General features: G+C 36.4%; 1 protein-coding gene across 3 annotated transcripts in view; it reads left to right on the top strand.

The window, feature by feature from the left end:
- Positions 1–4,630: 4,630 nt before the first annotated feature.
- Slco6a1 (solute carrier organic anion transporter family member 6A1) overlaps positions 4,631–26,022 on the top strand; it is a 90,649-nt gene continuing 69,257 nt past the window's right edge. The window contains exons 1-5 of one of the 3 annotated variants that reach the window (XM_016004197.3): positions 4,631–5,130; positions 7,110–7,370; positions 13,794–13,985; positions 15,983–16,079; positions 21,720–21,835. In XM_016004197.3, the coding sequence (XP_015859683.1) occupies positions 4,809–5,130; positions 7,110–7,370; positions 13,794–13,985; positions 15,983–16,079; positions 21,720–21,835 (988 nt within the window). In that variant the 5' untranslated portion in view covers positions 4,631–4,808. The remainder of the gene's footprint in view (positions 5,131–7,109; positions 7,371–13,793; positions 13,986–15,982; positions 16,080–21,719; positions 21,836–26,022) is intronic. The other 2 variants (XM_076549689.1, XM_042259910.2) reach the window with 2 other exon arrangements.

The raw sequence follows: 26,022 nt of genomic DNA, 5'->3' as shown, positions 1-26,022 counted from the left end.
TGTGTGTGGATGCTATTGGTTGACATCAGGTGTCTTCTCCATTCCTTTCCATCTCATTTCTTGAGACAGGTTTCTCATTGTACATGGAGTTCGCTGATTCAGAAGAACTGGATGGTCAGTAAGCTCCAAGAATTTATCTGTCTCTGTATCCCTAACGGGAGTGACAAACAGCTGCACTCAACCTGTTACATGGGTGTTAGGGATCTGAACTTAAGTCAACATGCTTGTATGGGAAGTATTTAATTGACATAGTAATCTTCCTAACCTCCCAATAATGTATTTTCTGTCATTTATTTCTGCTATAATGGTTATAGAGTTGAGTGTCTATTATGGATAATAAAAGATTTATGGAATTACAAAAGTATTACAAAAAGCTCATTTCCTTTTTCTGACATATCAGATATCAATGTAGTCCAAGGGCATTGATATTAGAATGTCTTTATGTCTCTCCTTCACCTTTAATTCTCCCAGACCTTTATCTCCCAACTACACTTACAAGTCCCTACTCTATTGATGGGATTCTGTCAATGACTCTGCAGTGTAATAGAGTATGTCTGGACTCTTCATATCCCACAATCTGAAATACCTACAAGTTACACCTGTTTTTTGCTATCATGAGCCTATTTTAAGGGAGTCTCTATTGTCTTCTTTGACTTCACCAAAGGTGATTTCCTAGAAAGAACTGGAGAATGGCCACAGAACCAGGCTGTACAGGCACATCCATGTATGCAGGTGTGTTGTGCATTATCAGGAAGATAGAAATCAGAGACTACTCTTTAACAAATGAGCTGATGCCAAGAATTGATTTAATAAAATAATGGAAAGACTGAGAAGCTAAACAAGTAGAGTGAGGAACTTAGAAATTAACATGGTAAGGAACTGGTTCTCTCTCATATATTCTCATATATATATATAATATATATATATATATCTGTGTGCGTGTATGTATGTATATATGTATATATACATATATGTGTGTATGTATATATGTATATATACATGTATATATATATATATATATATATATATGTGTGTGTGTGTGTGTGTGTGTGTGTGTGTGTGTGTATGTATGTATAATCTTTTGGAAGGAAAGAGAGCAAACAATGTCTCTGATAATCTAGAAAAACTAGATCCATTAGTAAAGATGTAGCTGTTCTCAGAGGAACTGAAAATTAAGAAATAGAAGTTTTATTAGTCTATTTTCTACTGTTATTGCAAAAATCCCTTGGGATGAATACCTCAAAACAACAAAGTTTATGCTAATATTTTTGGAAGCTGTAAGTACAAGAACAGGTGTTGTGTTTGGTACCCTTGGCTATGTCACAAAAAGGTGGAGGGTGTCATAATGAGAATGTATCCAAGACAGAGAGACAACATTTGAGATAGGAGGCCTAAAAGTAGAAAGATGCAGTTTTAATCTGCTACTAACCACGTGCTCTTACTAGAACTCACACTATGATAACCTTGCTCAATCCTTGGAAAGAGCAATGCCATACTATCACCTAACCATGTTCTGTTAGTCCCTAAATGTTAAAGAGCCACAGAAATAAATTAACACTAGTATCTTGGGGAACAAACTTCTAGTAACTCTATTAGAAGCATATTCAAATTATAGGAATTAAGTGTATACCCTGGTTTCTTTCTTCTTTCTACTTTCCTACTGGGCAAACCTATCTGGAAACAGTTAATGAGAAAGTTTGTTATTCCAGCCCATATTAAAACATGAACAGGCCGGGCGGTGGTGGCGCACGCCTTTAATCCCAGCACTCGGGAGGCAGAGGCAGGCGGATCTCTGTGAGTTCGAGGCCAGCCTGGTCTACCAAGTGAGTTCCAGGAAAGGCGCAAAGCTACACAAAGAAACCCTGTCTCGAAAAAAAAAAAAAAAAAAAAAAAAAAAAAAAAAAAAAAAAAAAACATGAACAGAACATGTGAAAAGGGCAACAAAAGACAATAGACCAAGTGCCAGTACATCGCTTAATGGCACACAGAACTGCTCTGTAACTGTCAAACTTCTATTCTAGTTTATAGCATCATTAACCATTCAAATTCTCTATTTCAGCTTAAGATGCACAGTGACAAATGTTTCCACAATATACTATAGGATTTCAAAAGACATTTAAAAAAATGTTTTCTAAGAATACAGGCTATCATGCTCTGAGTTTCCTGAAACTATCTCTATTTGAGGATAGGCAACATTGTCTGTAAATACATAGTCACTCTGTCAGCTCCTGCTTTTGCCTCAGCACTTTCTTACACATGTCTTAAGCTTGAAATTCTGAGACTTTTCAAGCTGTATAAATCTTCCTAATTCTAAATATAGAAATCTTTTGCCATCCACCCCTTTTCCCAAAAATTCAGTTGCTATTTCAACTTGGACTCATGCAATGAAACATTGAACTGCAGTGATAATAATTGCCTTTAAGATCTGAACACACTGAGGACAAAGTAAACAGAAAGGAAGTGGTAAATATCGAATCCACTGATGAAGTTTCGTTGAAAGACTTGGAAATGAAAGAGGCACCCTATTTTCTCAAACTGAATTAAGATGACCAGAGGATGAGTAACTGCAGGGCAGTTTTCTGAATGTCATATGTCCTTTCTCCATCTTTATTGACAAAATAAATACTTGCAATTATGAGATTAAAGAAGCAACCTGAAGTCATATTCAACATTCCCATAATTGTGAACCCACTTGAAAAGAGGCCAGTGACTCAAAAACAAGCCATGAGACACAGAAAAAAAATTATTTGAAAATCCAGAAAACAAAGTAAGATGGAGTTTGTTACCCACAAAGTTCACCTTCTTCAGCGTATGTAAGGATAGTCTTAAATTGGGGGTTGTGGAAGCCATATTAGAGAGGAGGGAACCAGGTTACTTAAAAATTCAAAAGTAGTTACAATTATGCATGTTACACATTTCTGATGCCCATGCTGGTCCTTGTGGGTTACCAAATGTTCTAGGTTCCGCTAATATAAAGAAATATAAAAGTTAAAGTGTATTTATGACTTGTAATTTTAGTTCTCTTTTCCAGAAATAGCTAATTCTGCAATTGATTGTTAAAATACAAGTAATGTTGGGCTGGAGAAATGGCTCAGAGGTTAGAAGCACTGGCTGTTCTTCCGGAGGTCCTGAGTTCAATTCACAGCAACCACAAAGTGGCTCACAACAATCTTTAATGAAATCTGGTGCCCTCTTCTAGCATGCAGGCAGAACATTATCTATATAATAAGTAGATAAATCTTAAAAAAATGTTTCCCCATGGAGAGGAAAGGATAATAAAAATAGCAAAAGGCTATTTTTTTTCCAGAAGGACTGAGAGAAATAGAAAAAAATTCTAGTCTTCCTTGGATGACACTGGGAAATACTATTTTCCAGAAAGTTTTTAAACTTTTGGGTAGCATCAGTCAGAAGTATCATCTCCAACAAATCTAAAGTAAGACTGCTCCACAACTCCATAATGGCTTACTCTGAACTTTCCTCAATAACATTTCCTTCTGGGGAATATAAATACAAAGACCACTACTTTGTACACATGAAAGAATACAGACATTTCTTCACTCAAATTACCATTGAGAAAAAAGTAATCAGTCATGTAAAACCTAGCCTTGTTTCAGTATATATCCTCTGAGTCCCAACATGCTCATAATTAATCCATGCTTTAAAAAGTTTGTGAATCAGTAATTGCTAATCAAGAGTTTTAAATAAAATTTAAAGATTATAATTTTGCTTTGAAAAGTTTTGTCTTAAAAGTCAAGTTGAAGGAATGTAAATGCATGCTATTATAAAAGTCAGCCCAGTACGTGTGGAAATCTATTGTATAGTGTGTATAATAACCTGAGTTTAAGTACCATAAATAGAATACTAGCTGGAACTATTGGAAATAAATAAAATTATTTTCTAAAATGATAACAAGAATAATAAAAGTAACAGCAGATGATGTATTTTTGAAATCTCTAAATCCACTTTCTTAAGATTTAGCTGAAATATGAAACAACATGCCCCATAGGTGGCAGTTAACCACCTTTTACAGCATTAGTGACTGATAAAGTCAAAAGCCAATGAAACCCCCTTCTGGCATCTAAATCATAAAGAGAGTGCTATGAATTTCAACAGATTTTGCATCTTGCAACATGTACTCATAAGCCAATTAAAAGTTTCCATATCAATTGTGATCACAAGTCTATATTGATCTCTTGAAGTCTAATTTTCAAACACCAATTTTTTCAGAACTTTATGTTCCAAGATAATCATAGGCAAACTGACATATATATTTACACACACACACACACACACACACACACACACACACACACACACACACACACACCACTCATATAAATAAAATAATTAAAGGAAAAGAGGCTATGAATCTTAAAGACTCTTCGGTCACAGTCTGTCACAGTGACTATGTCTTCCCACATTTCCTGTTTTAATTATTTGTTTGTTTGTTATTATTTAGTACTTTATTTGCAGAGACACCAAGCTGAAGCAAGCCTGGAGATACTGGAGGTTGGTTCCCCTGTTCTATTATAAAATTGTTTTTATTAGTTATTTGAGCATTTTGTTCAACATGGTTTGATCATATTCATCTCCTCCCCCTCCCTTTCTTCCTTTGCCCCACTGTGACGGGGAGAAGATAGAATTCAGCTTTGGAACTTCTGACACGTCAGCCAACCTCTCTATACAGACAGACATTGGCTTCCTACATGGGAAGTAGTGTTCCCTGCAGGGGTTGGAGTAGCAGTTCTCTTAGCCACAGCGTTAGTCACTTGAGCCCACGAAGTCCACAGAACTGTATCGGATAAACCATGGACCAGGGACTGGAACGTGCAGAAGGCAGCATGGAGGAGGTGGAAGAGGAGAATGATGGGGACAACCAGCAGCAGCCTGTGGGTCTCGGTAAACTATCCCCGTTCCTGACAACAATTCCTACTGCCATGATAAAGTTTTCAAGCCTCAGAAAAAGTAAAATGCCTGTCTCTTCAGACACCAAGAAGTTACCAGATACAAAACAAAGCGATTTTTTGGAGGGGCCGTTCGGCTTGGGCTCTCTAGTTTTCCCTTCTTTACAGCGTTTCAACAACATTAACTTCTTCCTCTCTATGTACTGTACAGTGGTCCTAGCTCAAGGTAAGTTGGAGGAGCAGGGTCGCTGTGGTGAGTGGAGTAGTGAGGTAGACAAGGTTGACACGCGCGGCAGGAAGGGGAGGGTCCATGACCAGACATGAATGGAATCAGAATCAGCTAACCCAATGTTTTGTTGTTCCTTCGGGTCTTTTACCTCACTCAGGTCTTTGGCTACCCGCCGCCTGGCAGGGTGCACTCCATGATCTGACTCCCCTTCTGGTCTTCAGATACTGAGCTGATGAGAAGAAGGTGGTGTTCAGTTCCTTTTACTTGATGACCAACTTAAGTTCTGGGTTGAGTCCTTGGGGGATTAAAATAAAGTTGAAAACAGCATTGCCTTCATGAGGTGGTTTCAGTTCACAGTTTTGAAGCACTCTGGCAAAGCAGCCTTCTGTCTGGATTTTGTTTCCTCATCATGCATTGAGGGATGATGACATTTTACTGGGTCCACATCACAGTAAGAAACACAAGGGTGTTTTTATTCACATTTTTTACTTTTTCCTCCTACCTCTTCCTCCTCCTTCTCTTCTTCTATTATTTTAGTCTCATACTGTCATTAACTATTTTTGTTAAATAAAGAAAAAAATCCACTGGATCAGGCCCTCTGGATAAGTGAAACTGACATATATATTAGCTTGAACTGTTTGGGAGGCCCCCAGGAAGTGGGACGGGGACCTGTCCTTAGTGCATGAGCTGGCTTTTTGGAGCCTGGGGCCTATGCAGGGACACTTTGCTCAGCCTGGGTGAAGGGAGGAGGAGATTGGACCTGCCTGGATTGAATCTACCAGGCTGAGCTGAATCCCCAGAGGAGTCCTTGCCCTGGAGGAGGTGGGAATGGGGGGTGGATTGGGGGGAGGTGGGGGGGGGCAGCGGAAGGAGGGAGGACAGGGAAATCCGTGGCTGATATGTAAAATTAAATTAAACACACACGCACATTCACACACACGCATACGCGCACACACACACACATATATACACACACACATTTTATATATATATATATATATATATATATATATATATATATATATATATATATATATATATCCCACTGAGCTCCATCAATCCACTTTAGAACTTCCTTTTATTTGCAAGAGGTCTAGTTAACTTGGATACTACACTTGCCCACTGCCTTTGACCTGACTCTCTCATGTATCTGTTGCCAGTGAGAGATTTGGACACTACTATGGGTTTCTGGTTTGGGTAGTGATTTGGGTGGCAGGAGAAATACTGGGTGGTTAGAGTTGTTGGAGGTAAAGTAGGGAACAGACATTCTATCAACAGCAATCATGGATGTTTCAGCAGCATCTTGCTTTTTGAGTCAACTGTGACAACTGTGATGTGCGGGTTCTCAGAGCTTTAGTAGCTTTAGGAAGAGTCTGGACTCCCTGATCCCTGCAAGCCAAGGAGGCTTTGAAGTAGTTGGACAACACCAGCTGTGGATACTGCAGCACTGACTTGTGGCCCAGCCCCTTTGCAGACATAGCACGAGCTTTAATTTGTAACTATTTCTGTTTTCACTCCAAGATATGTAATATTTTTATAGCTATTTCTTGTATCAAGCTATTTTTATTTCATTTAGTACACTTTTTTCCCCTTCTTTACATGTGGGTTGTATGCACATTATGCTATCATTTATTTAATGGTTAAGAATATGAAATAATTTACATTGAATGTATACTTTTTTTTTCAAAAAGATTGAAAATGCTCAAGATTTTAAACTTCAAACACAGAATCCAAGATATTGAACAATTCTAGCTATGGATGGTTATATGTACATTATGCTATAATTTAATGTTTAAGAATATGAAATAATTTACGTTGAATGTATATATTGTTTTTTCCAAAAAAGATTGAAAATTCTCAGAAATGTTAAACTTCAATTGGTCTAAATTAAAGTTCTCTTTGAATGATTATAATGGTAATCTGTTTTGTCTATTAAAATGTGTTATATTGCCTTTTGTCTTTCTTTTGACTTTTAGGTTTTATATTTGGTTTTATTGACTTGAGTATTGGACATTTTGAGAAGGAATTTTATCTGTCAAGGCCAGAGAAAGTTATACTGTCCTCCACTTATGATTTTGCATCTTTACTGGTAGCAATACCTGTAGCGTACTATGGAGATAAATGGCACAAGCCAAAATGGGTGGCAGTTGGTGCCTTTTTAGTGGGACTTGGATCCATTTCCTGTGCTGTTCCATACATGAAATATGAAATTGTAGCAACACTAGAAGAAGGCAGAGGTGAGATTTTTCAAATACACTCTCATATTCTGAATCAATGTTCATTTAAATCATTGCTTCAAGGAATTTAAAATAGTTCATGATGTATGTCTGTGTGCCTGCCATTTTTTGTTTATGTAGCCATGCTTATTGACTGACTACCTGTAGCTCTCTGATTTATCTCACAGGGGAGATGACCTTAGGAAAGACTATTATGGGATAATTTGCAAAATTATTTCTTTTATACAATTTTATGTGCATTAAAAATCTCTTGAGAAGTCCAGTGGTTGATTTTAATTTCCATAAGATACTTGAATTACTCTCTTCATTCCCTTTGTAGCACAGACCCACATAAGCTCAAACACAGGAATGAGCCTACACATAGGAGAGTTAACTTTTCTAGTTACTCTTCTCTTTGCAAAAGTTGGACCCTATTCTTTGACTACCATTTGGAACTATAAAGATAATGGCTTTGTCATGTTGTTTGTAGTTGTTTATTTTGTAATCATTCTGCTATTCTAGTAAATCTACTTGAAATGTCTTTGGAATATATTTCTAACACTGTTGTCCCAGATCTTTCCTCATCATGTGCAGGTTTTTGTGTACATGATAAGTTGAGTTTTAACAAGACAGGATTAATAAGAGAGATGTATATGTGTGTATGTGTATATAAATGTTTTTAAAGTTTATTATGTGTTATATTTATGGTTTTTATAAAAATATTTGAAGTTTGTTTTATAGTATTGTGAGTGAGTAAAAACCTATAAACAGGGCTGGAGAGATGGCTCAGCGGTTAAGAGCACTGGCTGCTCTTCCAAAAGTCCGGAGTTCAATTCCCAGCACCCACATGGTGACTCACAAACATCTGTAATGAGATCTGGTGCCCTCTTCTGGCAAGCAGGGACACATGCAGAAAGAATACTGTATACATAACAAATAAATCTTAAAAAAAAAAACTATAAACAAAACAAAAATGACTTCATTAACCCCATGAATACTTTCAATTGAATTTTAGAAGCTGTTCGTAACTATCTCTATTAGTAGATTCTTAAAGGTCAATTATGATTGTATCATCTCATCAGACTTTAAATGCACTATGTACCAATTATGAAGAATTAATAATGTAATGAATGTTCACCTATTTTTTTTAATTGAATCTGTAAAGACAGTTGGAACCTAGCTTGGGTTTCCAAATATAACCTTGTCCCATAGCTAGGAACCACCCACAACTACAGTTCTAGGGCATCTGGTACTCTCTTCTGGCCTCTGCTGCTTGCCTTGGCAGAGAGAGAGAGAGAGAGAGAGAGAGAGAGAGAGAGAGAGAGAGAGAGAGAGAGAGAGAGAGAGAGAGAGAGAGAGAGAGAGAGATTCTGCATTTATTTGTTTTATTTACTCCTTTTCTCCTTTCTACAGCTCCTGATTTTTTTTTTACTCCTTGCTGCTTTTTGTGCTTCCATTGTGAGTTACCTGAGCCCCTTTGGTATTGTCTATAGCTTTCCATTTCTGTTCTGTTTTCTGCTCTATGATTCCATCTGTTACCTACAAAGATCACTGGTTTATTTTCAAACGTGTGCCTCGGCACACATGTAGACATCATACTTTGCCACCTCTTGAAATAGTCAACCAAAAAATATTATCCACAAATTCATGAAAATGCTTGTACTACGTTGTCATCTTTGTTTTCTAGAACCTGTATAAAGTGACCATCCACACATCTGTCTCAGCAGGCATACTGAGCTCAGCTTTATGGTGACAGCCATGAGTGCTTACAGCTTACTTAGAATAAGGGTTAACTTTTTTCACTGGGACTAGAGGCTAGTGACACCTGCTCTCTCTGATTCTCATGGTTGCTATTTCCCTTTGTTTGTAGCTTCTTTTCTCTGCCAACATGACATAGTAAAACCGTTCAAGCCTCCTCCAGTGAGTGCTGCCTTCAGCTCTCTTCTCTCATTGTCCCTTCTCTCCTGCTTGTAAACCTTGGGAGTGAATCATGCACCTTCTCTACCTATGGCAGGCTGCACTGAGGCCTGTGGTGAATCTACTGCTGCCAAGTGGAAGTACAAGTATCTTCAAAAATTAGTCTATTCACTTACATGTCTTGAGTATGCCTTGGAAGGACTTTAGGTTTTCTTACCGATTTCCTAAGTTGTCCTGTGTTGGATGGAGAATGATGTCATGGAGGGAAATTGCATTAGTTTCTTTACATTGAAATTTTAATTTATTTGGCCTACATTTACTTATTAGTATTCTTCACTTCTTCCCTCCAGTTAAAATGAAGGAGGTGGCCTAGAGTGATCATGCTGTGTGCTCCTGCCTCATGCATTGTTCCGTACTGATCTCCTCCCTATACCGCTCTCTGCACGTTACTCTTCTTTATCAGTTTTCACAAACGCTTACATGCAATCAAGATCTCCTCATTCCACTTCTAGATTTTGAATGCTTGCTTATTTTTAAAAATAAAAATCAAATTACATTATTTCCTCCTTTCCTTTCCCATCTTCTAATCCCTCCCACATCTTGTCCTCCACACCCCTCCCATGTTATTTCTTTCCAATCCCTGACATCCCTATGCTTAGTCACTCTCAAATTCATGGCCTCTTGTTCTTTACTATTGTTACAGTGTAGTTGAGGATAGAAGAGGGAGGTCTTTTAAATTTCTTTAACCTTTTTAAATATTAATTTTGTTTTATCTCTTTGAGTGTTTTTCATGTATATATATGCATGTACACCATGTGTGTGCCTGGTGCCTGCTGAGGCCAGAAAGGCTGTCAAAACCTGGAACTGGATGCACAGAGCGTTGTAAGCTGCCAATTAGGTGCTGGAAACAGAATCCAGGTTCTGTGGAAGAACACCCAGAGTCCTGAATTTCTGAGCCACCTCCCTAGCTCTACATTCTTCTCACTCTTAAAAAATAACAATAGAACATATGCTTGTGGTCTGTCCTCTTTTTATCACCTGTTTAAATCTCCTTGTTTTCATACATGATTTTGTGGGAAATCCTTGATTTTCTACACTTGTTTCTGTGGTAAACTTCAACATGACTTTCCCTCAAAATGTTTCAACAGAATCACTTCCATCTACTTGTTAACATAACTCATGCTCTTTACTGTAAGGAAAACTTGCTTTTCATTAATTTAGGGCTTTAATCAGTATTTGTAATACTGAATAATTCATATTTCTTGATAGTTTCTCTTTGGAGGTTTGCTATGTGTGATATTTATGTTATTTATCAATTTTCTTAACAGAGACTAATTTTTTTATTGTTAAGGCTCAAAAAGATTAGATTTATTATAGAGATGGGAAACATTTGTTTTCAGATATTCTTCAATAGAAATCTCAGAAATGTCTCCTTGGGAGTAGCTAAACTAGTAAGTTTAACTTTCTAGAACAAGGCAGAGGTAAATGGGCTCCAACGGTGCTTTATGATTGTAAATAGCATGAAGCACTTGCTTGATTCTATTCACCATGAAGTCGAAATGGATTTTGAATACCACATATTTTTCTTCAGCTCTAAAACTATAGCTTGAAATTAAGGAAAGGGAATAATTTGACTAAGGTTGTAATTTTAGGGCTTGCCTGTTGTGATAGAGAGCAAAGTTATACAGAAGTGTCAATGATAACTACAGAAGAAACATGTTAGGCACAACTTGAGATAGTTAACAGGAACATTGTAATAAGGTTTTTTATATATTATTTGGATCACATACTAAAAGACATTAGCTGGAAGATTTATAAGATTAAAAATTAAGAATGAGTGACTGTCGTATGCTCAGATAAAAATGACCCTGCAAGGTCCACAGGATATTGCAGAAGAGAAAGAAGAATGGAAGAGCTAAATGAAGTGGAGGGTGTGGGAAGTAGTGTGACATGCTGGACTAGGCATGAAATGGCCATTGTAGTCTTGAACGCACAGAAGCTGTAAGTATCTGCACACAAATTATCCAAGATAGTGTCTGTAAACATCCTGTCATGGAGGGGAAAGGAGAGCACACTTCCCATGCATTCCTGGAGATTTATATGTAGCTAGATGTTGTTGAGAGAGGGAGAGTCAGTTCAGCAGTGGTGCCCCTGCAAGGTGCCTGTGCTTCTACAAACAGCCTTTCACCCCATATGCTGCAAGCAATTCTAATGCAACTCATTGAGTCATTAAAAAATGGAAATAGGAGAAGAAGAAAAAGAAGAAGAAAGAATGTAGATGAGCTGTCTAATTGGGAATAGAAAAATAATCGGTGAGAGTACAAGACAAGCAGAAAGAGAAAAGAGATGAAATTGATCAGAATACATCCCATACATGTATTTAAAAGTCATAAACAAACCTATTACACACATCATGGATTATTATATTAAAAAAGACAAGAGAGTATGAACATGTTGAGTTAAATCATAATTTAAGAGATAGCTTCCATTTTCCCTAGAGTTATGTATCATTGCACAGAAGCAAAGACATTACATTTCAATAGTGTAATGAGTTTTAATCTTTACTAGTTTTTATATGATATTTCAAGTGCATGTTGTAAATTTCACCCAAGATGGTCAAAATAGATATAGTTTAGTATCACCTGATTAGGTTTACCAATCTACCACCAGTATAAATACACAAATCCTATAACTTTGTGAGTAAGAAAAATAAGAAAAACATTCAAAGGTTTTTAAATATAATGAATAGATAACCATGTAGTAAATGAAGAAATGTTTTGGGATTTTTGTTTGTTTGTTTGTTTGGTTGGTTGGTTGGTTTTGGTTTTGAGACAGGGTTTCCCTATGTAGCCCTGGCTGTTCTGGAACTCACTCTGTAGTCCAAGCTGGCCTTAAACTTAGAGAGCTTCCTGCCTCTGCATCTTATGTGCTCAGATTAAAGGCATACACCCCACACCTGGCTGTCTACCTTTACAACTTAATACTTTGTTTTTATAATCCCATGTACATTTAGTTGTCTTGTTTCTATGAACAAATGCTGACATAACTACTTAAAAGTAGGACAAATGTATTTTAGCACATGGTTTCAGAGTGCTTCATCCATGGTTACTAGGTTCCATTGACTCTGAGCCCATGGCCAGCCAGAAAACTTTCTGTGCAAAGGAAGTCAATTTACTACATGGTATAAGCAAAGCAGAAAGAAGATAGGAAGGGCCTAGGACAAGACATTCCTGTCAGAGACCAGCTGGTGTCTCCCTCTTACAGTTACAGGAACCCCACCAAATAATATCCACAGGGAATTAAGAATTTGGTGCATGAGACTTTAAGGAGAAATTTTATATACAAACCATAAGAGTATATATTATGGAAGCTCATGAATCTAAAATAGGAAACCATTTAACAAAGCAGTGCACATGTTTTAATTTAAAGATTGCTAAAGAAAAGAACACAGCCGGGCGTTGGTGGCGCACGCCTTTAATCCCAGCACTCGGGAGGCAGAGCCAGGTGGATCTCTGTGAGTTCGAGGCCAGCCTGGGCTACCAAGTGAGCTCCAGGAAAGGCGCAAAGCTACACAGAGAAACCCTGTCTCAAAAAAAAAAAAAAAAAAAAAAAAAAGAAAAGAAAACACAGAACTAAACTCAGAAAGTGGACTTTGGCAATTCAGATCATCCAGAGGATTGTGAGTACTTTTATTTTGGAGATAAAAATCATTAGAACAGGATGCAAAGTATAGGAAATTTAGTGCATATTGCAGAATTTTTAACTATGCAAATATGTGTTTCATTTGTTTAACTATGAAAGATTTACTGTATTTGTTTAATTATGTAAAGATGTGTTGCTATTTTACATTGCCTGCCTAAGGCACCTAATTGGTCAATAAAAAGCTGAATGGCCAATAATGAGGAAGGAGGTATAGATGAGACTTCTACTTAGGGAGAGTAAGAAGAAGGAGGAATTTAGTTCTGAAGAAGAAAAAAAAAAGAGACACCAAGGAGACACAAGGTGCTAGCCAGACAGACATGAAAGAAGCAGGAAAGTAGGACATAAAGAATGAAAGAAATATAAAAAGCCTCAAGGCAAAACTTAGATGAATAAAAACCAGTTAAATTAAGTTAAAAGAGCTAGTGGAACAAGCCTAAGCTAAAGCTGAACATTCATAATTAATAATGAGTCTCTTTTTCTTTATTTGGGAGCTGGTTGGTGGCCCAAAGAAAATTCCAACTATAAGTATCTATGTATGTGTAAATGTGTATGTATATAAGCATATCTGTGTACATGTAATCTTGTGCATTTAAACAATCATGCTGTTTCTTTCATAGTGTATGTGTCTCTTCCAGTATTCCCATACATTTTCTTTTATTGTGCTATTTCTATTTAAAATATGATCATCAATTGATTGTATGGCTGCACTCAATGTAAGAATATTAAATAAAATAAAAAAAACATGGTGACAGTAGCAACTGCAAATTAATTGTACATTTAATTTTGAATTCTGCTCAGTAAAATACAATTCTTATCTTTCAAAAGAGTTGTGCATAGAACGGGAACACAGGACAAGAGTGGAGTGTAAGGAAACCATGGTACCACACAGATCAGAAATTCTTGGTCTCGTCATTTTTGGGCAGTGTCTCCAGGGATTTGCAGCAATACCTATATATGTCCTTGGTGTGACCTACATTTACGAACACAGTGCCAAATACTCAGCTGGCATCTATCTAGGTAAGTTTGTTCTTTTTTTTTTTTCTAATATTCCTGGCCCACTTCGAATGTTCACTTGGTTTCTGTATGTTTTAACTGACACCAAAGTACTGATGGCCTTGTAATGACACTGTACTAACTACTGATGGCTTGTGGGCTTCACTTCAGAATCACATTGATCTACCTAGTTCTGAAATTTGGTACACTACACAAATCATCTAATATCATTGAGTATATTTAGAAGAATATAAAATAGATGTCTCTGCTTCTCTTTCCCTCTGAGAGAGAGAGAGAGAGAGAGAGAGAGAGAGAGAGAGAGAGAGAGCTGAATGCAGTGCCATCTCCTCTACATAGTCTTCTGTAAACTATGACTTGCATTAAGTAAATATTGATACATCCTAAAATAATCTATCCTCTTTTACTGTAACAGAATCTGGTCCTGGTAGAGAGAATGAAGATGTGCTTTCACAGAGATATCTAAAAATCATTTTCAAAAATATGAAATTATTTTATACTTTCTTTGAAATCATCTAAAGAGTAAATAGTATGGAGTATGCCTGTCCTCCTAGCCACAGGAAGACTGAGACATGATGATTTTGAGTTCAAAGCCCGTGTAGGCTGCATAGCAAGTCCTAGGTCAGCTAGAACTATATATAATAAGAGTATATCTCAAAACAGCAACAGCAAAGAAGTAACAACTTGTACTGAAAAAAATGTAATTTTCCCACCCAAGGCTAAGAATATTGTGGCTGGAGAATTTCTTTCCAGCTCCCACCAAGGCCCTGCAGTCCACCAGCCCACTTATAATACAAACACACAGATGCTTATATTACTTACAAACTGTATGGCCGTGGCAGGCTTCTTGCTATCTAGTTCTTACATCTTAAATTAATCCATTTCTATAAATCTATACCTTGCCACGTGGCTCATAGCTTACCGGCATCTTCACATGTTGCTTGTCATGGTGGCAGCTGGCAGTGACTCCTGCCTTCCTGTTCTTTCTTTTCTCCTCTCTGTTAGTCCTGCCTATACTTCCTGCCTAGCTACTGGGCAATCAATGTTTTATTTATTGACCAGTCAGAGCAATTTGACATACAGACCATCCCACAGCAGAAAATCTTTCTAATAGACTACAATAAAGGATATACTTATGTATATATACATTTATAAGAAATGATTTTGTTTTATTAGCATTTGTCAAAACTGGTAGAAAATACTCATTTTAGTTTTGCTAAACAGAAATTAAGACACACATCAGTACGATACACACACACACACACACACACACATATATATATATATATATATATATATATATATATATATATATATATATATAATGTCACCTTCTGCTACCCTGGAAGCTTAATGCAAGGTCATTATGAAAATGCATTATCTTACTTTAGTGACACATTAAAGGAAATATAACTTTATTTACATTCATATTGAATATAAATATATACTACCTTAAATATATAGATTAGATAAGATATAATTAAGTTCATAATTAAAATTTCTGATTAGATAAGATACTTGATTAGATAAGAGTGTGTACCACCCAGTTGTACTTTCAGGCAGTACTCTAAATGGCTCACTGACATTGTCCTAGGTACAATTAACGTTCACAATCAGACACTGAGTAAAACAGATGACATTTACTGTAAGAACAGGTCTCATTTAAGCAATGTAAAGTCCCATCAGCACAGAGTGACTTTTCCCAAAGAAGCAGTGATTGTGGTTCAGGACTAGCATCAACTACAAGACTAGTGTCAACCCTCTTACATGGATTTCCCATCAGCCTCCTGCCTTACTAATTTGGGATTTATTAGAATCAACTGAAGAAATTATTTACAATTTTCTCTCTCCCTCTCTTTTATCCCCCCTTCTTTTCCTACCCATCTTCCCTCTCTCAATTAGTAGAGAGCTGCCTAAAAAACTTTCAGATATCACACATAGTTGTTTTTTTATTATAATCAAGTTAGGTTGTGAAACTATTTGGTGTTGGGTTGATTTTCAAGGTATCGGTGAACTTGTACAAGTACTGGGATACGGTCTGGGTTACACAACTGGATCACCAAATCTTAAGCCTACAAGCACTGAAGATTCGACAGAAGGGTATGTCATACTATTTATTTTTCGATTTTGTTTACATCATATAGAATACTTGAATAGATACCATAGCTCATAAATAATATATTTAGTTAGTAGCACTTTTAGAAAAATATATACAACTGAGTGTGATGTGTACATATATGTAAACATAAATACATTTATAGTATGAATTCATATTTTTACTATTTGAAATGTAACTAGAATCATTACTTAATGCTCAATAACTTTTTTGTTTTGTTGATTAAAAAACTTAAAATATTCATTCAATACAGTATAGTAGTTATAATTATTTGCATGATATCAAGAAGTTTTCATATTACTTAGAGTTTTTAACACAATGTTAAGATCATATTCTTCCCCCATACAATACTTCTCTTAGATTCTCCCTACCTTCCTTTCCACCTAGCATTATAATCTGTCTTTCTCATGCAGTCAACAAAACAAAGACAAAAAATGAAAAAGAAACAACCCCCACAAAAAAATGAAAATCAAAACAAACAATAAAAAGATCAATAGGACAAAATATAAATGATGAAACAAAACAAAATGAAAAAAAAAGGTTGTAAAAGACCCATTGAGTTCATTTTGAATTGGGCAACTGCTCCTGGCCATGCAACCAGCTCTAGAATGTTGCCGTTATGGAATGTAACACACTCTATTGTAGAAAACTTATGTCCCTTTGCAAATGTGCATCCATTGAAAATAGTTTCATGCTTAGGACTGGGACCCCATGTGGAAACTACAATTCAGATATGCTGTATGAGAAAAGAATCTATTTTCAAGAAAAGGACAAAAATAAGTTACTACCTTAAATTTAGGCAACACAGAGTATGTTAAGCATCTCAAAAATTAAAATACTGCATGACAAGCTCTGATGATTTGTTATCTTTCATTGAATATTAAAAAAATAAGGAGGACAAATGATATTCTGTGAAGGTGGAGGAAGAGCATCAGGAATCAAGAGAGAACCCACATAGCTAGTGTCACAGAAATAATGCCTATGTCTCCACCCTGTAGTATCTTCCTTCAGTTTTTCTCTGCTAAATTCAAATTTTCAGGCCTTAGAGAAAGACCTTTGATACATTTTAAACTAATTTTTTAGGGAGAGAAGAAAGAATATACTTCCATTATTGTGCACATGGACCACTTTCTCCAGAACCAGGTTTGAAGGAAGTTGTCTTTTCTCCAACAGGTGGTCTCTCTTTGTTTTGAGATTAGATATCTGTAGAGGAGGTTTTGTTTGTCATCATCTCTATCCCATTTGTTTAGACATCTATTTCTGTGCCAGCACCTTGCAGTTTTTTGGGCACTATGAATCTGATGCACAGTTTGAAACCTTGTATGTTGATTTCTCCAGTACTCCATTTGCTCAGACACTCTTTAGCTCTTAGGGGCTTTGAATTTTAGGATATTTATTCTAGTTATGTAAAAAAATGCTATTAGAATTTGATAAGTATTCCATTGTATCTATAGACCATGTTCAGGAATATGTGTCTTAGTGAGGGTTTCTATTGCTGTGAAGCGACATCATGACCACAACAACTCTTATGAAGGAAAAACATTTAATTGGAGTAGCTTACATTTTCAGAAATTCAGTCCATTATCATCTTGGCAAGGAGTATTGCCCCACTGTACTGGCAGATGTGGTACTGGCTACATCTTGATAGGCAGGCAGTAGAGCTGAACGGAGTAGAAATCTGATATAAGATATAAGAGTGTTTTTACATCAGATGTGGAGACGCAGAGTTTGGAGTTTCCCCAGCTGGTTTTCAGTCTTGCTTTGGTCCATTATTTCCTCACTATGCTCCCTTTCCTACATTTTCAAATGGTAATGTATGTTCTGTGCCATTATGTGTTGGAAGCATGTGATCTGCTTTTCGATTTTGATTTGATAGGGGATTACAGTTAAAAGATTGCATGAATCCCAGAAGAGACTTTGAACTCTAGACTTTTATGTTAGTTTGATACTGCTATAGACTGTGGGGACTTTTGAAGTTGGACTGATACATTTTTTGTATTATGATGTGACTACAAGGCACTGGGGACCAGGTAGAGGAATGTGGTGGTTTGAAAGAAAATGACTCCCAAAAGGAGAGGGACTATTTGGAGGTGTGACCTTGTTGCAGTAGGTGTGGCCTTGTTGGAGGAAGTGTGTCACTGTGGGGGTAGGCTTTGATATCTTTTTTGCTCAAGCTTCACTCAGTGTGACACTCAATCTACTTGCTGTTGCCTCTATAGCAACATGTAGTAGCTCCTTGTCCAGCACCATGTCTGCCTGCATGCCACCGTGCTCCTCACCATGAAGACAATGGACTAAATCTCTGTAAGCTGCCATGTCAATTAAATGTTTTCCTTATAAGAGTTGCTGTGGTCATGGTGTCTCTTCACAGCAATAGAAACCATAACTAAGACAGTCCATTTTCACGCTACTCTCCTAAATCATGTACATGGAGGTCAATCCAACTATTACTAGTTCCTCCCCCCCCCTCTTGTTCTTAATGGTTTTTACCTTCTAGTGTTTTGTGTAATTAACTATAGTTTCTTTTACTTTCAATAGTTTTTCTCTAAGTCCTTTATGTTTTGGTGCAACTGTGAATGTGATTATCTTCCTGCTTTCTCTCCATATGCATCTTATTAGTTCTAGGAAAGTCACTAATCTCTTTACACAATTTTCTATTCAACTTCTCTGCCAAGAGTGTTTGTCACAATCTCTCAGGAGTGTTAAGACTGACTCCTTAGGGTATTTTAGATGTAGAATCTTGTCTTTAAATAGATTGGTTTGGTTTGTCCCTTCCTACGTATGTTCCTTTTTTATTTCTTTTCCTCATCCTGCTGGATGGGTTAAGATTTTAAGTGCTCACTTGAGTAAGAGTACAGAGAGTAGATACCCATTTTACATTCTCCACTGTCAAGAAAATGCTTTCAGATTGTCTTTGTTTAGCAGTGTTTTGCAGTCATGGCTTATGTCCTCTATACTCAGATGTGCATGAATCTTTGAGTACTACTTTGGGGTTTTACTATGAAGAGGGGTTGAGATTTTACCATGGAATTTTTTTACAATTGATATGATTATGCTATTTTTTGTCTTTGATTCTATTTTATATACCTTATTCACTTTATATACTTTATATTCTATTTTACACACATATTCTATACATTTTCTAACAATTATTGGTAATAATGAATTTCATAATAAATTTAATATCTTTATAGTTATAGTTTTTCTTCCTTGTTGTCTGGTCTGCCCCATGACATACTTTTTATTTCTATATTAAATCTCATTTTTTAATATTCAAAATTTTATTGTACATTTTACTAATTGTCTACAAATCCACACAGAGAGAGATACACACAGGGATTATTAGATTTTATCAGCTATCAGGGTCTAGTATCACAAAATTACTCTTTGGGAATAAAGATATGGGTCAGCAGTAATGAACACTTGTTCTTTCAGAGGACCTGGGTTGGGATTTGAGTACATGCTAGTTCACATCTGTCACTCCAGTCCAGGGAGTCCAACAATCGCTTCTGAATTCTGCATAGGGTGTACTACTAACTAACATGCAGACAAAGCACTCATATACATAAAACAAAATAAACAAACATGACAAAGAGGTTTTAAACATAAGAATTGTTTTAAAAAAATTCTTCTTGATAAATTTGGCATTCTGTTAATGACCAAAGCACTCAGACTTCAGCTAAATTCATATGTCTAGTTGTAATTATTATTACCTTTCCATTAATGAAAACATCAGGCTGCGCTACTTTCTCTAGTCTTTTTCTGTTGTTTGAAGAATTTTTAGTATAGTCTTTCTTAAAAATGAATCAGAAAACTAGTGCATGAGACTTTCAACAGTTTGCTGAGTGTTGCATAGTGAAATCATAATGGTTTTTAGTTTTCAAATCACTTATTTCTGGGCATGAGGAAAATTTTTTGATTTAAAAATGTATCTGGTAACTATGATAACCCTGTCAAAATTTTGCTTGCATTTAACATTTCATTTTAGGTTTTGCATGTAGTTGAGACCTCGGTTCTTCTAGGTGTGCAATTACCCATAATATAAAACAATTGTATCATATGTGAATGCCATTAATAAAACCATATAAGTGGATTCAAAATACTAAGAAACACAAAATTCTGGCTATTACAAGCATCACAAAGCCAGGGGCAGTGATGATCCATGCACTCTCAAGTTTTGGTGAAATTAAGGCCTGGCTTCATAGCTTAGAGTGAACTTGAAATTTTTGAAAAGGCTGGTTGTATTTTGATGATAGAACTCCTGCTTACCATGCAGAAAGCCCTGGGCTCAAACATTAGCACCACAATAAATAAATAGCCGTAAATGGAAAATAACAAAAAGGAAAGGTGTAGTTCCTATGGATGTTACATATTAACATACATGGGAGCAGATTGTGGAACTGAAGATTAAACCGCTATGGCATTGTGTGTTGATACATTCCTGAATAATGTCCTCAAAATACAAGGAGTTGCCTCCTCAGTGAATAACACTGTGAACATTTCCACTTTTTTATGGAAGAGAAAGTCTAAAGAACTCATTAATACTTGCAGGAACACAGGTCCTCCAATACAAGTTTATGTGGAAGTGAGTATTTTAGTACAATAGCTGGCTAGAGAAGATTTTATTTTTTAAAAATATTTATTTGTATTTTGTAAGTGTGGGTGTTTTGACAGGATATATGCCTGCATCATGTGTGTGAAGGGCCCACAAAGTGGAGAGGAAGGTGCTGAATCCTATGAAAATTAACTTAGAGATGATCATTAGCCACCATGTGGGTCCTGAAAGTCAAACCATGGTCCTTGCAAGGACATCCAGTGCTCACATTTTCTCTCTGTGTCATCTCTGTAGCTTCAGGCTAAGATTTCCCATGGGTGCTGAGCTAAAAAGATTAACAATGTATTCACTGACTTCTGTAGATCTTATCCCTAAATGATAAAAACAAACAAACAAACAAAAAAAACCCTTGGTAACTTTGAAAGTTATTCTAGGTGTCCTCAGCCTTAAGTAAAAACTAGAGACACTGATAGCTCATAGTCACTCTGTGGAAGAGAAACTCAGCAAATCCCAGCACAGGGTCTTTCATACCCCGTCTCTGCCTTGCCAGTTGCTAAGCTCTGTGAGAAGCGAAGGAAACCTTAAAAAGTACGCAAATGGACCCAATGTGGAAAATGGAAAGACCACAGAAGAATCAAAAGCACTTACACAAGGGACCCGAAGGAAGGGATTTCAGATGATCTGTCACTCTAAGGGTCAGATGCCATATACAGGAGAAGCTGTATGACTTCCAGGGCAAGGCTTCTTGCCCCAGATGTCCAGGTGCAAGATTCAGAGGACCAGGATAAAGAAGGAGACTTGGTGTTCCAGGGGTACAACTCCTAATGGAGATAATTTTCACTAGAAACAAACAGGAGCTTCTGCTACCTGAGTAGTGTCACTGAAAAGAAAAGTGAGAAAGTTAGGCTCTGACAGGAGCAAAGTCACACCATGCAACTGAATATTCACAACTGACTCATGTCAGCAAAACCCCAAAATTAATAGTGACAAGTTACAAATGAATGCAAATTAACAGAACATCTCTAATTTAACCCTAACTATGTTTAAATTTTATGTTTCTTTCTTCAAGGAGAGCTCACAACTTTCTACAGCGTCAAGTTATTTGGTGGGCTGGTTTTCTTTTTGCCACTTCACTTTCATGGATCTCATTTATTCCATTGTTGTGTTTTCCAACTCACTTACCTGGTGAGTATAAAAACATTATGAATTAGTTAGAGTAATTCATACCCTCACCTACCGTTCTCAAAAGCACAGATACACTACATTTCTTTATTTTCTTTGTGAATATGTTTCTCCTGCAGGTATTGCTCTGGGATACATAGTATCCTAGTGTGGTTGGTTTTTTTTTTTTTTTTTTTTGGTTTTTTACCAAATCAAGCAATATCACATCTAAATATTATATTCATGCACCACAAATTCACTAATATACATACATATATATATAATCACTCCTTATTTCCTTTTAATAATAGCAATTTTGTTTAAAGTTCCTATAATTGTCTCTTATAAATGAACTGAACCAAATCTATTTATCTAGTGTGTTAGAATTCTCTAAAGTAACAGAACTTATAGAAGTTATATACATATAGAAAGAGGACTTATTAGAATGACTAAAAGGCTGTGGTCCAGCTAATCCAACAATGGGGTTGCCTATGAACAGAAGGTTCCAAGAGTCCTTTAGTTTTTCAGTCCGTAAGTCTGGATGTCTCAGCCTGTCTTCACTATACAATGGAACCCCAAACAAGTAGGTTTGAATATAGTGAAGGAATGGACTTCCTAGTGAGGGCAAGGGCAAGCAGACAAAGAGTAGCCTAAGTAAAGTCTGATCATTCAGTTATTAAAGCAATACAAATGGAAATTACAATATACTTAAACATTTGGGATGCAGCCGAAACAGTTCCAAAAAAGGAAAGCTCATCACTATCAGAAAACATGCTAAAAACCCAGTCACATCTTAAAGAAATACAAATGACAATAAATATTTTAATATTTTAAATATTTTAAAAATGTTCAACATCTTTTCCCGTTAAGGAAATGCAAATTAAACCCACATTGAAATTCCATCTTGGCTTGGTTAGAATAACTGTAATCAAGAGAGTAAAGATTAATGAGGATTTGGGGTAATAAACCCTTACTCACTGCTGGTGGGAATATAAACTTATACAGGTTCTCTGGTGGTTCTTCAAAAGAAAAAAAATAACCTGAAAAAAAAAAGGCTGGAAAGAGATCTTAGCAATTAGAAATGCATACTACTCTTGCCCAGGACCTGAGCTTGGTCACAACTGGGCTTCAGAAGCAGTTGCTTATGTGTGCTCATACACACGTGCGCGCGCACACACACACACATACACACACAAATTTACATATAACTAAAAATCTTTTTTAAAAAAATTTAAACAAATCTACCATATGACCTAGTTATACCACTCTTCAATATGTATGCCTGAGGGACTCTACCACAGAAATAGCTGTTTATCTTTACTTATTGCCTCACTATTTACACTATTTAGAAAACTGAACCAATCTAGTGTTAATAAATAGTTTAATGGGCTAAAGAAAACATAGTACCTATGTGTTGTGAGCACAAAGATTCTTACATCCACAGATCTCCAGGGAAACCAGGAATGTTATGCACACAGGGTTGTCCTCTCAAAATAATGGACATAAAATCTGTTCTTCCATCCTGAAAGTTAGAAGTTATTAACATCCTAGTGATCTGTGTTATTTATCTGTTTGGCCAGGTCACTTCACCAGGAGTGGAGGTGGCTAGTAATCTAAATGAGTCTTACATTATCTGTATAGTTAGGAATGCCCATAAGACCCTACAATAGGACCTGAGATATCCAATATTCCAAATGACCTTTATACTATCCGTATAACCAGGGACTCCTCTAAACTTTCACAACCAGGAGCAGAAGTGGCTAATATCCCAAATAAACTCAATGCTGTTTGTGTGACTAAGACCAAGTCAGATTCTTCCTTAGGACCTTAAGCTGCTAATACAGGTGGCCTAGCTCCAGAATCCATCTTCTTGGAAGACATGACATGTACCTTGAGTTGAATTTGAATGTAATTATTACCTCCTTGTGCCTCTGGGATTGTTTTACACCAGAAACTGTTTTTTTTTCCAACTTATATTGTTTTTAAAAATGCTGACAATAAACCACTAGGCATCAGACTTTCCAAGATCTGATCCAAGTGAATGGAGTCAATCTGACCCAAGTTTTCATTCTGACTTCTTCATGGTGCATTACATTGCCTGACTCCCACAGTGACACCTGGCTCATGCACAGTGGAATTTTTTTAAGCCATAAAGACCAAGCAATGAAAAATTTTAAGACAACTGACAGAACTAGAAAATATTATCTTAAGTAAAACCAGTAAGACTCAGAAAGTCAAATATAACATGTCTTCTCTTCCATATGTGAGATGTGAATTTAAAACTATGTGTGTACATATATGTGTGGATGTGTGTGCATGCATGTGTAAGTGTGTATGCATGTGTGTGTGTGTGTGTGTGTGTGTGTGTGTGTGTGTGTGTGTGTTTGTTGTGGAGGGGGGAGGGATGCCTGAACTAGAAAGATGACCCTGTGAAGGTCTGAAGAGAGCTTAAGGGAAGTTGGATATACAGTAATGAAATAATACGGATAATACATAAACAAGTGTTGAGACATAACAGGAGCTAAGGATAAATTGAAGGGGAAAGATGACATGTGCAAGAGCAATAGAGAAAGGAGACTAATAAGAACAAAGTATGATAACATATAAGCCTGAAAATACAGTTATGAAATCAACTATATGGTAACATATATGCTTGAATATACAGTTATGAAATCAATAAAGGTGACTAATAAGAACAAAGTATGATAACATATAAGCCTGAAAATACAGTTATGAAATTAACTATATGATAACATATAAGCCTGAAAATACAATTATGAAATCAACTATATGATAACATATATGCTTGAAAATAGTTATGAAATTAACTACTTTATATTCTAATCTACAATGTTTAAAAATAAGCGTATAACAACTTTCATAATCAAAAAAATGATGATGGAAACTGTTTTGAGATTCAATCTCTCACCATCCAGATTGGCTATTATTAAGGAAGTCCTGACTAGATATCCTTCATGACTGCTGCTGCACTATTAACAGGACCCATGATACAAAAGCATCCTTGACATCCACCAACAGATGACTGGATAAGGAAAATGTGTTTCCCAGGGCACTTCACTCAGATATAAAGAAACATCATAACACTTCCAGGAAAGAAAGCTGAGATGGCATATATATATATATATATATATATATATATATATATATATATGCCATGAAGGGAGAGAAGAGGTTATGTAAGAAGAAAAGATAAAGGGGCTGGGAGAAGTAAAATAAGTATGATGATATGTGTATTAGAGTGAAAATTGTTGTTGGAATCTCAGATGTTCTTTTAATAAAAAATCCAGAGCCAGATATCAGGGTGAAAGCTGAAAGATCAGAGAAGCAGAGCAGCCAGCCACTAGTTCTTACCTCTACGAAATCTTCAGCCTAAAGAGAGTTAGTTCCTGTTTCCTCACACCTTACATACCTTTCTCTGCCCTGCCATATCACTTTCTTGGATTAAAGGCATGTGTACTTCCCAAGCAAAGGCATGAGATCTCAGGTGCTGGGATTAAAGTTGTGTGCTACCACTGCCTGGCTTCTATGTCTAATCTAGTGGCTGGCCCTGTCCTCTGATCCTCAGGCAAGTTTATTTGGGTACACAATATATCAGATAGTTACATTTAGTACTACTATTAACACTATTACATTATTGCTATGTATTATTACAAAAAAGTTCTCACTTGTTAGTGCTCTAGTAGTACCACAAAATACATTGTAATATATGAAGGTGGGTTTTTTTTGTGTGTGGGGGGGTGTGTTTCAGGCCTGTGTCATCCACCCTTAATAATTTTTTGAATGTGGCTGTTGAATTCTACATTAAACTAAGAACTGGTTAATTTGGCCATAGGAAGCACCCTTTCAGCAGTTGAGACATACATACTGAACAACTGCAGAATTGGGCCATGCAGTAGTGAGAAAGTTTCATTATCATGTAACTGTCTTTTGCAAAGCACTACTGTAGAATAATTTGCATTCTAAAATACACATTGGTTTTAGTTTGTTTAAAAATAATTCAGCCGGGCGGTGGTGGCGCACGCCTTTAATCCCAGCACTCGGGAGGCAGAGGCAGGCGGATCTCTGTGAGTTCGAGGCCAGCCTGGGCTACCAAGTGAGCTCCAGGAAAGGCGCAAAGCTACACAGAGAAACCCTGTCTCGAAAAAACCAAAAAAAAAAAAAAAAAAAAAAAAAAAAAAAAAAATAATTTA

The sequence above is a fragment of the Peromyscus maniculatus genome, chromosome 13 (genome assembly GCF_049852395.1).
Source record: "Peromyscus maniculatus bairdii isolate BWxNUB_F1_BW_parent chromosome 13, HU_Pman_BW_mat_3.1, whole genome shotgun sequence".
NCBI lineage: Eukaryota > Metazoa > Chordata > Mammalia > Rodentia > Cricetidae > Peromyscus > Peromyscus maniculatus.
The sequence above is the reverse complement of the archived record's forward strand: the minus strand, read 5'-3'. Positions and strand labels throughout refer to the sequence as shown.